The sequence below is a fragment of the Protopterus annectens genome, chromosome 10.part0 (assembly GCF_019279795.1).
Source record: "Protopterus annectens isolate FY-2018-M chromosome 10.part0, PAN1.0, whole genome shotgun sequence".
In the NCBI taxonomy this organism is placed as follows: domain Eukaryota; kingdom Metazoa; phylum Chordata; order Ceratodontiformes; family Protopteridae; genus Protopterus; species Protopterus annectens.
The window spans coordinates 640555143-640568109 of NC_056744.1; the positions used below are offsets into that span (position 1 = coordinate 640555143).

At 34.7% G+C, this 12967-nt stretch overlaps 1 protein-coding gene across 4 annotated transcripts in view; it reads left to right on the forward strand.

The window, feature by feature from the left end:
* Positions 1-12967, forward strand: part of HSPB11 (heat shock protein family B (small) member 11) — a 280522-nt gene that overhangs the window by 229380 nt on the left and 38175 nt on the right. For 2 of the 4 annotated variants that reach the window (XM_044085471.1, XM_044085468.1), the window contains one exon: positions 9335-11650. The exons of 1 other annotated variant lie outside the window; for it this stretch is intronic. In XM_044085471.1, the coding sequence (XP_043941406.1) occupies positions 9335-9442 (108 nt within the window). In that variant the 3' untranslated portion in view covers positions 9443-11650. Of the gene's footprint in view, positions 1-9334; positions 11651-12967 lie in introns of those variants that run through there. One more of the 4 variants, XM_044085469.1, reaches the window with a different exon arrangement.

Below are 12967 nucleotides of genomic sequence, written 5' to 3' on the forward strand. Positions count from 1 at the left end.
CTTATGCCAGTGATTTGTTACTGGCCCTCAGTCAAGCTTCTGAGTCATAAAATCTGTAAAGTGTCTTTATCTGTCAATTCAAAAAGTAACCAATGAAACTAAAGTTGACAACACTAACATTTTTAAACTTCTTGAAAGATGGGACCATTTACATCATATTAAAACCTCACAAATTAAATTAAAATAAAGAGTATTCATCAGGTGACTCAGCTTGGTTTGAAATGGCAGCACCACCATTTATCTTTAAAAGGTTGGTTAAACATTATAAAGGTTGGTTAAACATTATAAAATGATAGTCTTACCAAAGTGATTCTGTTTTTTGTGAATAAAGTTATTCCTTTTCCTTTAGGAGTGAATAACAGAAATTTAAGAAAGGATGATGGAAATCAAAATCTGGTCATTTCTTTCTTGAAAAAATTGGATGGTGATTCTATGAAAGGCCTAGAAACAGCCAGTGCATTTGCTGATTACAGTAATATATATTTAACCTTACCAAATTTGGATATTTCTAAAATTATACATACTGTAAGCTCTTTTTGTAGGTTGTCAAACTGTAAACTCAGTTTACACCACGCACACACACATATACACACACACACACACACACACACACACACACACACACACACACACATGTAAATATTCCTTAAATCCAAATTGCAGTTTTATAGACTTGTAGTATATTAGATGGTTTTAAAACTAGTACCTCCTTAAAACATCTGGGATTGATATACAACCAGAATAGACATTTAAACTTTTAATCTAATTTTATTAGAAATTACTTCGTGTGGAGTTCCGCTGTGGCGACCCCTTACTGGGAAAAGCCGAAAGACAAACAACAACAACATTAAAAAATTGTTTGAATATTCAAAATGATATATTGAGATGGCTGAAATTGATTATTTTGTCAAAAATGGCATTCATCAAAATGAACTTAGTCCCTTAATTATTTTTCTTTCTTCCCTTCTGTATCATTTCAAGAATACAAATTAAAATTTTCAGCAACATTACCTCTCTACTCTCATAATTTATTTAGCACCCTAAATTGGTTAGATGAAGCTGTGGAAATCTTACAGCCTCTAAAGAACATAGGTCTTGTGCGTCCTAATATCTTACTATGTTATCTGTCAATTTTTACAGGGTAATACACATTGTAAACAGTAACATAATCAATAATGGTAACCCATTTATTTACTTGCTTTCTCTTAAAACTAGTTACTAGATTAATCTAAGGGCCTTAACCCAGTTGCTCCCTATGCAAGAATGAGACAAAGCGCATTAATTTTTCTTTTGTCATGCCCTTTTAACCAGATTTTTTTCTTTTACATTGCAGTGCCTACATTTCTTTAAACTGAACAAGAAGAAAGAAGGGAGAAAGAAAAAAAATACAGGCGCACTTTTTTACATTAGTATCTCCATTACACTTGAATATAACTAAGAAAACTTTACCTTATATCATGCAAAGAAAGTCATGCACTATTAAAATAGTACCATCAAGAAAAATAATGTTTTACTTACAGTTAACTTTCTCCCTCCTCTTCCCCTGTCCTGAGTATTTTTCTGAACATTAATGACAAGAAGTAGGGCATAAGCTATAGAGTCCCCTACACATTTCACAAAGTCTATAAAAGTCCAATATTTCCAGATTTTCTTGTTCTGTCATGTTTCACAAATATAATTATTACTTTGTAATCCCATATTTGTCAATTTCCAAGTTACTGGTTTTATTCTTCACACATTAAATGACTTGAAGTAGTGCATATGCTTTAGAGTCCCCTACAAGATTTACAAAGTACAAGAAATCCCAATATTTCCAGATTTTCTTGTTCCGTAATGTTTCACAAATATAATTATTGCTTTCTAATCCCACATTTATCAGTTTCCAAATTACTGGTTTTATTCCTGTTCATCTCCATCTCCCAATGTACTCTTGATTCTTCTAGTCAACTCATGTGCTTTTTTCCTACTCTCAAGTATTTTCCATTGAAACATTGCAAAAGGTTTCACTGGCATAGTCTCTCTGCGGTCTTTATTACCAAAAGAACAAGAAGCAGAATCTCCTTCTGTTTCACAGCTCAGATTTTGTTGGACAAACTTTTATATTTCTTCCTTAGCATGTGCTTTATCAAAAAAAGATTTTTCCCTCCAGGGAAAAATATTTTGAAGATAGCTCGGTGCAGCATTTTGAATCTCATGCTTGCTTCTTGACATTCCCTGAAAAATGGAATACATTTACTCCTCTTCTGTACACTGAGTAGTCATTCTCCACAAACACTCTGTTCTCTCCCACTTTTAATACTTTGTCCTTCTGCCACCGTTTTGTCAGAATCAACTCCTTCTGCTGGTAAGATTGCATCTTTACTATTAAAGCTCTAGGTTGGTTTCTCATAGCAATTTTGGAGTATACACACAATGTGCCCTTTCAATTAACAACTCATTTTGTGGAATACCATTCCAGTTGCTTATTTGTGCTTTCATTAAATTAATACAGTCCATTACTTCCAGCTTCTCTGGTATAGGAGAAAATCTCATGTTTTCCCTATGTGCTCTGTCCTCTAATTCTATTACTTTTTGAAACATCTCTTCTTGTGCAGTCTTATATTCAGCCAGCCTTTTCTTCATTTTGATCTCTGAGTTTTGCAGTTTTATTACCTTACCTGAATATCTGTTTAAAGCTTCTTCCATTTTTTCCAGCCTTTTATTGTTTGTGTTAATATACTCCATCAGTGTTTCATTTATTTTAATCCGGTCTGTTTGTAGTTGCCTTATACTTTCTTCTAGACTATTGGAAGTCATGTCTGGAGCTTGCACTACTTTTTGTTGAACAGCTGCAGTACTTTTCCAAGTAATTTTTTTCTTTGTCACCTTTTATTTCCTTCAGGTCCTCTGTATTTCTTTTTTCCTGGCTTTGGGCAGCGCACTTACTACCCAGTTACTGAAATTTACCCAGAAATATAGATCTGCTGGCTTTCTCTGCTAAGTTTCTGTTTTCATACGGAGAGAGATAGAATTAAGCTGTTACTCAATGTGCAGTCATCTTGGAAGTTCCCGAAAAGCAACCCATTTAGATGAAAATGTGGAGAGATCACATAACATAAAACATCAAGTTTGACCATCTAGTCCTTCCCTTTCTTAATAAACAATATCTTAAATATTATCTTTCTAAAAATTAATGGCTCTGTTGGACTCTGTTGACACTTTTACTTTACTCCAGCCTATCAAGCAAAAATCTAAACCATAAACTAAACCACAAAATGTTAAAAATATCAAGTTTTCTCCTTTAAAAAAAATAAAATGATTTGGGATCTTTTAGCAAAAAAAGGTCAGATTCTATAGAACAACATAGAATTGAACTTTCAATACCTAAAGATACTTACGGATTTTGAGGGAAATTAACAACTTGTTCATTAGTAAGTACATCATCAATTCTTCTGTTACTGAAAAATGTCCTTTTTAAAAACTTTAATTAGAATATTACAAGAAACCAAATCTATTGCAAAACCTCTAAACTAATAAAAAAAGTCAGATATAACAACTCATTTCAGTTTTCTAACTTTTGGATTGAGCAAGATCAGTCTTTATCACAATATAATAAGATTAAAAATTCTTTATTGATAAATTCATCTCTCACAAATTTGTTCTGTGCTCAGTTTTTGATCACTAATAATGTGCATCTTATTCCAGTAAAAATAGTCCAATTAGATTCCATTTGTCTTCCTTCTTGTCAAGCATTTTCTCATGATAAGGTAGAAGTACTCCATATCTTTTGTGACTGACCTCATATTAAAAGATTATGGGATGCTTTGCAATATAAATCTGTTTTAGGTTAATATGATAAGACCTGGATTTAGCAGTTTGTTATTCTTCATAACCCTCCCCAGATATTAATATCTGGGGGACCCTGGATTGCTAATAACTTTATTTACCTTAGTTAAATTCTGTATTTCTAAGAACTTGTTAGATTTGAAACTAATTTCATGGGTGACCTTCAAAAAGATGTCTCTCAAAAATATTAAAGCCTGTAAATACATAACCTTTGCTAACAACGACAAATCAGGTCTTCCTAATTGTTTGGAAAACAATCTTAACTGTGATCTGTGGAACCTCTTTTACTTTTATTATATAGTTAGGAAATGTTGTATTTCTACATAGGTGGATACCTAACTTGCATCTTATTCATAAACTTTGTCATTCTGAATTCTTAAACTTACCTTTGTATTCTACCTAAGTTATTATCTTATATGTTTTTTTCCTAATTTATGTAATCTTTGTTTTAGAAAGAGTAGTTTGACATAACTAGATTTCCATGTAATCTAGAGTGTAAAGATTTCAGTAGTTTTTTTTTCCATGTAGTTCTATACATTCTTAGCAGGTAAGCTAAACTTGTGGTTTTGAAAAAATATATCCTATATTAACTGTATTTCCATATTATTCTGTAAACAGTTACTCACTTAAGAGAATGTGTTTATTGTGTGTTATGCTTTGTCTATCTGTTATTGCTACAAAATCAATAAGGTATTTTTGAAAAAAAGGTGTGAATAACAAAATTAAGAAAGTCTGGTGAAGTTTTTTTCTTTTATGGACAGTACCTCTATCCCCATGGCATAATTTGATTTTGTTGTAGTATCTCATTTGTTAATAAACATTAAGAACTGGTGTAGTTGTAGGATTCAGGACTGACCTGACTTTTTTTTTTTTTTTTGCTGTCATTCTCCTCATTTATACATATTCTCTAAGTTTCAAACAAACCAAATGAAAATAAGTGGAACTGTACATTTTCCTGAAGAAATTTACAAAATGTGTAAATGTGGCTTTAAAGACTTGGTCAGCTTTTGTGATACTTTCCATTGTTAATTTCAAAAATTCTCTAAATACAAGTTGAGAAAACATCTTTAGCCCTTAATTTATCTAGATTGCAAGATGAATGCTTTACCTCAGTCATGGTCTACTTCAGACTTATATTTCTCTTAAAATGAAAGCTAGTTTAACAACTATTGACTTACAAGAAGTTGAGGTATGTGTGAGATTGGTACATGGGTTCATAGATGATTACTAGGCTAACAACCCCACAAATTCCTTTTAAGACTAGCCATGCTTCCCAAAATGTAGCTGACAAGTTTTGATACCCTAGGGTTATTTAAGAGGTATTTGTAGGATTTTGGGCATGGGTGGACAAGCAGTTATAGACTGCCTCTGAATAGTAGAGATATAGGAAATTTCCAGAGGTAGTTGTCTTTCCAAAGAATACTGTTCTGCATTTCTTGACACTGAGTTTTAGATCATGGCTCTGGCACCAGTTATTGGTCTATATCACGCCTTCTTGGAGGGTATTTGTGTCTTTGGAAGATTCTGTGACTGTGCCTAGTTTGCAGTTGTCTGCAGACTTGGTTAGCCAGTGGGCCATGATGTTGGCCTTGACTTCAGAGAAGGATGTGCCCAGACACAGCCCTGAGGAATTCTGCTTGTGACTGGCCTTTTTTTAGAGGAAGACTTCTGTATTCTAACTTCTTGATTCCTGTCTTTGAGTCAGCTGGCTATCCAGGGGATGACATAGGTGTTTATACCTAATTTTGTGAGTTTGGTTTGCAATAGCTGAGTAAGGTACTGTGTGTGCTTTGGTGACCTTCTTGAAAAAGTCCACAAGGCTGAGTACACATGTCCTACCCTTAATGAAACCAAACTGGATTGGATCCAGTGTCTGAAGATTATCAAGGAATTTTTGATTACTTTCTGTATTTATGACTGCTTTAAGAGTGGGACACCAAACCTCCCTCCACAAAGACTTTCAAGCAAAGAGATCATCAATTTGGAACATGGCTGTATTTTCAGATTTACAAATAGAAATCATTACATTAAAGAATTTCTGACAACTCCAGTTAAACTGTAGGTTGTCCACCCCCCCCCCAACTATTTAAAATTTTAAAAAAGCAGCAGCAGTAAAGAAAGAAGCTATGTGTTCATCTGTTCAATAGATACCATAACATTATGGAACTGCTTTTAGTTAGGATGTCAAATTCTCCTCTCCTTATAGCTGTTCATAAATAGGCAGAGCAGTCAGCAATAAAGAACACAGCTTTATCTTCACCCAAAGATCCTATAACTTGGTATAGTAACATTATATGTAGATACTTTGCAGACCATTAACATACACTTTAATCTTTCTTTGACATCAGGAATACTGTCCCCTAGCTAAAAGCATGCATCAGACATTCCACTCCTAAAAGTACCACTTCCCAACCAATCTATTACAAATGTGCTTTCCATTCCCAAAATTGAACAGAAAACCATTTATAGTCAAACATTAGAATACATCCACAAATATGATCTGCTGTCAATCTAACGACATGGGTTTGGGATGAAATACAGTACCATGACATCTATTTACTCACTGAAATATACTTTCAATTGTATGAAAATACCCACTTACATGTTTCACTTTTCTTGACTTAAAGAGAGACTTTGCGACTATGTCTCATCCAACATCACTATTTAAATTATTTTGTTGTAGATTTCCCAGTGGAATAGTACAATGGTTTGGTAATTATTTTTCAAATAGGACTTTTATGGTTGCAAACCTATAATCATCCTCCTTTCAACCCACAACACAGTAATACAAAACACTAGAAATAAAATGCTTAGGTTTGTTCTCTTATCCAAAATCAGTGAACACCATTGTTTTTAATCCATCAGACCAAATGACTGTCAGTTGCAGTGAGAGCTACATTTCTTCTTAACATATTAACTGCTAAGTGAAAGCTTCTGCACCCCCCCAACCATAATACATAATGAATAGGCTCAGTATTTAAGACTACTTCTAGTCAGAAGCCTTGAAAGCCTTGAACTTATGAGGACAAATTTTTCTTTCTACAGAATAGCACCAACTTCCTGGAACAACTTGCTAAGTCAGCAATCAAAACAATTTAGCAACCCACAAGAAAAAGTTAAGCTACACATTATGAATGAATCCCAGTATATATGTTTTAAAGTCTCTGGTTAGGCTACACTCTCTGGCCCCTTTGCCTACTGTATGTTATTGTGCTTGAAACATCAGTCATTTGAAAATTGTAGCTAAAATATATATTTTTTAGAGGTTGGCACACATATTACATGATAGTTTTGTGCAATTATTACATTATATAATAGTTTATACATGTGTAATACTTTGTGAATTTAATATATATATATATATATATATATATATATATACATACACACACACACACACACACACACACACACACACACACACACACACACACACACACACACAATAGTAACAGTGTTTTTATAGATGCTGTGTTCTATCATCTCTACAAAGGGTATCTACCTCTATTGCTACATTGTCCAGTAACATGAATGATCTTTCTATGTTGTATTTTGTATTGAACTCATGTGTTCAATAATATGATCCTTCTCTCCTGATATTTGTACCATCGTGTGTACTACTTTACAATCTTTTCTAATTTATGTCATGCTTCCCTAATAGCTTAGTTCATTGCTAAAGAGGGACCTCAGACTAGTCTGTCTACCTGGTTAACAAATGCTAAATAAGTAAATAACTGAAGATAATATTTTACCTGCTCACAGTTCCTTTCATGTAAATTCACTGGATTGTTTTATTAATCCTTCAAAAGTCTTACCACAAGGAAGTAATACCATGATCACTTAAACATTCCTCTTTGTTGTATCAGACAGGGAAACAAATGTGATCAAGGCATCCTCATCCTGCATTTACCTTAAATGTAAACAAAACAATGTAAACACTTCAATGACCTGGGCATCTATGGTTGATGTCCTGTATTTTCTAAATGAAAGTTCTAATACATAGCATGCATATTACAGGGACTGTTTTAATTTAGTATAAAAGTCTCAATCTGTTTGGAAGTTGATGTGTGTAGTTCTACATCCTCTGGTCAGAATAAAAGGATATAGCTAATGAATAAGGATACTTATACCTACAGCTAAGATTGGTATGACCTCATTCTACTCCTAGGTGATCTGCTATTGCCTAGGTCTGTCTACACTACTGGATGACTTGCTTGCTTGTTGCGTTGTTGAGTATAGATAGCAAACACATAAATGAAAGTCAGCTTGAGATGATGTACTTCCACCGTCACAGCTTTTGGTTTTGCATGTTTGACCTTTTTAGTATAATAAATGATTGCTTATGCTTATTTAGGTTAGTGTAAGTGGTAGAAGATGCATTAACTGTATCTTAGTTTGTCAATTTATAATGTCCCTATGATATATGAAAATAAGACTGATATAATACGTAAATAAAATTGTTGCAAGTTATGATAAGTGTGTAGATATGCATATGTGTTTGTATATTGTGCCACTGCAGTAGCTCTTCATTTTACAATAACCCTATCAAATTGTCTGCAGTACTGCTTGAAAAGCTATTGATCTGATATTGTCAATTTTTCATCCTTGCATATGGGTTTGGTTCCGATCCATCGGATGTCACTCAGCTGGTAGCAAGCTTGTGGCGGCCAAAAAAGCTCATGGATATCTCCCCTTACCCATAATGCATCTCTCCCAATTATCTCAGATCTTGTTTGCGACAAATGTTAATATCTAAGACACAATAAGTTCTTAAAGGAGACCATTTCTGGAGAATTATAAAAAAACAAGCTAACTATTGATATTCTCTTTCCATTCAGTTAGAAACCCCAAAGAACGGGGTTGGATGGTGGGAATATGAGGAGAGAGGAAAATTCGACAATACAGATGAAATGTTATTGTGAGTATATAACTTCTTTATCCGATATTGTCAGTTTTTCATCTCATCCTTGCATATGGGACAGAATCCCCAGCTACCTTTACCCTGGGTAGACTCAAGGGAGAATATTCCTCGGAACCATTGTACCAAAGGAGGCCCTTCCCCTGGAGACCAGATCTAACTTGTAATGAGTGATAAAAGTATGATGATTTGCCCATGTGGCTCCTGCAAAAATCTCATCCAAAGAAGCATTTGTATGGAAGACTTCAGATGTGGCCATTGCTCTGGTAGAATGAGCTTGAATGGATTTGTAGGGTTTCATATCTTTTAAGGTGTAAATAAAGGATGTACAACTAGAAAGCCATTTTGATAGAGTGACTTTGGAAACTGGTAGGCCTTTTTTAGGACCTGTAAATGCCATAAACAATTGGTTTGTTTTCCGAAAATCTTCTGAGGAGTGATGAAAAAATCAACAATACAGATGGAACGTTATGGTGAGTACATAACTTCTTTTTTATATTCCCTGAGATGGACGTTTGTTTTTAAATTGTGAATAAATTTGAGTCTTTGTGCTGACAAATAGATATAACATGGATTTACTTTTTCTTACAGCTCAGTCAGATCAGAGCCACACATCTGCGCTTCACCATTAAGTCTGGATTTGATCATTTTGTATCTGTACACAGAGTAATGGTTGAGGGATCTGCAAGCAACATATAAACAGAAGTGTGTGTTTTTATATTATTTTGGATAAAGTTATATATGTAGTTTTTGATATGGAATCTATTATATAGCTCACATAGTATGTAAAATAAATATTAAAACATTTTTGTTGAAAACCTAAATAAGTACTTTTTACTGTGGTGCTGACCAAGTACTCATTAACTACATTTCATTAGACTGAATCCTTATGGAGGCTTATAGTGTTAGCTTCAGATTGTAATAGTTACCCATTGCACTGTGCAGGCATAGTAAATCAGACTATGAGCACCCTCATAAAGAGTCCGTCTGTGGGCACTGTTGCTTCACAAACTAGAATGTAACATTTTTTCTGCAAAATCCCACATTCGTGGACATCTGCACATCCACTTGCTGCACACTCTGATGTAATGTACTGGCTAAAATGTAAATTTGTCCCTAAAGGGAACCTACCAATTCTTTTTTTTATTATAGAGCTGAATCTTTGCTGTCATTGTTAAAGTCCTGAATTTGCATGCCTATGTGCCATACGTATCTACATCGCTGTCAGATTATCAGCCAAGTCCTGCATTAGAATTGCCTATACTGTCTCATGGAAGAGCATAATGCTGAAAACTGCTACACATGCCAAAGATTAAGCCTAGCTACTTAACACTGAGTGTGGGAAGGTTGTTAGCCCACTTCAGAAAGATGGTGAAAGTCAAAAGCTACTCACAAGGGGGGGCCAGCAGGAAGGTTCCTCTTTTCATCTACAAGCATACATCAGAGTATCACCACAAAGACCATATCTGGGACAAGGACTATCCACAAACCTTGTCAAGGTATACTTGATGTTAATTTGACCATCTGAAACCTTGAAGTTGAGAGCTCATCACTGATAAGCAAAGGCTCAAGCTCAAAACTGTCCTGTTCCTTAAAGACCTTGGGGAGATGCTTTACATTATACTTGCTTGATGACAGAAAACATCAGCAAATGTATCTAGTTTACCCTTTATGTGCATTTAACATTCTGCATTGCCTTACATGGTGTCTTAGCTCTCATCTCTTTTTTTATTTATCTTTGCTGCCTGTTCTTCTAGTCTATTCCTTGGGTTCATAAATCTCTCTCTCTATGAAAAGGTGCTTTTGCTAGATACATGAAATAGGTGGCCCCCACAATCTGCTGCCTGTATATCTCTCCCCACCCCACCTTTCCTGTTCAGGACAACCTGCCCTTCAAATATTGCCCATCTTTTCTGGTTTTAGATAAAATGAGCTTATAGTTGTTTTTGTCTCTGGTTATATCCTTTTTTCCCTGCATTCAGTGTACACCTCTGGTGACTTTTCTCTGGACTTCTGACAGCTTGATATCTCTGCCTTGTATAACCTCCAGATCAATACACATTACTTAGTGATGCCTGATGAGGACCTGGTACAGCAGAAGCATTACCTACTTAATTCTGGAGTTTACCTCTCAGATGATAAAGCTCAGAAGTTTCTTGGCTGTTGCTACTGCCCTCTCACGCTGCTCCTGGAGGTCCTATTCATGTGTGATTAACACCTGAACCTCCATTTTCTGCTCTGTTGTAAACATTTCTACTCCATTAGGTGTACTTCACACCAGAGCTGTTGTGGCTTGATGTATATTGCCAGGACATCAATGAGAATGAGACTGTGAAACATTCAAGTCCACGGTTCTTATTCATAGGATTATTACCATGCTAAAATTTTTTTAACTACATGGCTGTAGGAGGCAAGATGAGACAATCTCAACTAAAAGCAAGAATGCCCTGCGTTATAATACAAGCATAAACCCAGCCTATCCTAGGATGTTTATATATTTACATTAGAAAACAAAGTAGACATGACTCGTCATACTATCCCACAGTAACAAAGGAGTGTCCAAAAGTTCTTATGTTTTTGTCTTGTTGTCAGACAAGTGAGATCATGAGTTTTCACCTACAGGGAAAACGGTTATACTTGACCTCTTAAAATCATGATTTTTAATATGCAAAATCTATTAACGTGTGTTTACTATTGTCTTTTATCTTTTATACCATGTGTTCATTTCTTGATTGTGTATTTAATCTATATCATTCATTATTTGCACTCTGTACTTAGATGTCATGTATTTTTATACTAACTGTTACTGTGAAACTGTCCTCCCCATGCTTCCACTGAAAATGAATCTTGCATGACACAGTCAGACTATCCCAATAAATAAAGTGCAATAAACAAATAATAAATAAATAATGATGCATCAGTTCTTTCTTTCTTTCATCACATCTGTAGAAGACAGAATGTTCTGTTTTGTTTCCACACTTTGGTATTTTACATATACTAAATCTCAGGACAGATGCTGAGTGTAATAAAAATGAATTATTGTAATGTTCCTTGATGTGTCAGAATTCACACATATATATCATTTAGTTACATATTCAAGGATGTCTTGAGTGCATTAGCAAATCATCCTGTTTCAGTGGAACACATAACTGCAGTTGGAAAAAAGCACAAAAAATCTCTTTCAAAGAGACATACATGTCACGTCTTACATAAACATATTTTGTTCATTAATATCTAACATGACCCAGGTGCAATAATTTGCATTTCTCTATATTGAGCCTGAGTTGCCAACTTTAAGCCCAACTAGTTAGACATCTTCTTTGGAATCTTACTCCATTCTCCATTCCTGCCCCTAACTTTGTCATCTGTGAAGAGGCTGATCCTCTTTCCTATTCCCTCGGCTACATCTGAAATTAACACAGTGAAGAGTACTGGACTCAGAACTGACCATTGCAGAGGTCTAATAGTCACTTTCCTTATTCATGGCATTGCCACTCTCACCAAGCTCTCTGTGTCCTATCATTTAATCACGTAGCAGTCTAGTTCTGTAGTATTATACCTGCACTCAACTTCCTCAGTTTTCCTTGTGGTTTCCTGGACAGGATCAAGTTAGAGGCCTTGTAGAAGCCTAGTATGACCACATCTACCAATAATACCTTGTCTAGTTATCCTGTAAGCTGTTCATATAGTTAGATCAGGATTCTCTGACAGCACCTTGTGGCCATAAACCTATATAGGTTATCATATTGGAAACCATTGTCCCGTAGGAGAGCAACAAGCCTTTTACACAGGATACTGTCTGTGACTTTCCTTGTTAGTGCTGTTAGGCATACAGACCTGCAGTTTCCTGGATTTATACTTTCCTCCCCATCAAAAATACCACTGTTTTCTTCCAGTCCTCAGGCATTTACACTGTTTTTTTTAATGTTTATTAATCTGTCAGTCAGAGTACAAATGTATATTTAAACCATTGTGGTAGAATCCATTTCTCTATACAATTAAAAAATATAATCTTAATACACAATGTAATCTTTTTCACTATGGAGCAATTGTAGTGTGTACAGTCTTCTTCTTGTACATAATATTCTACTACTAAGGGTATCCACTTTATATTGTTGATGTATGATCTGTAACATATAAAGTGTGACATTTTTTAAAAATAATAAAATATAATGTCATAGTTTATGTTATAGGTTTATAATATTAAGTCAAATCTATACATTA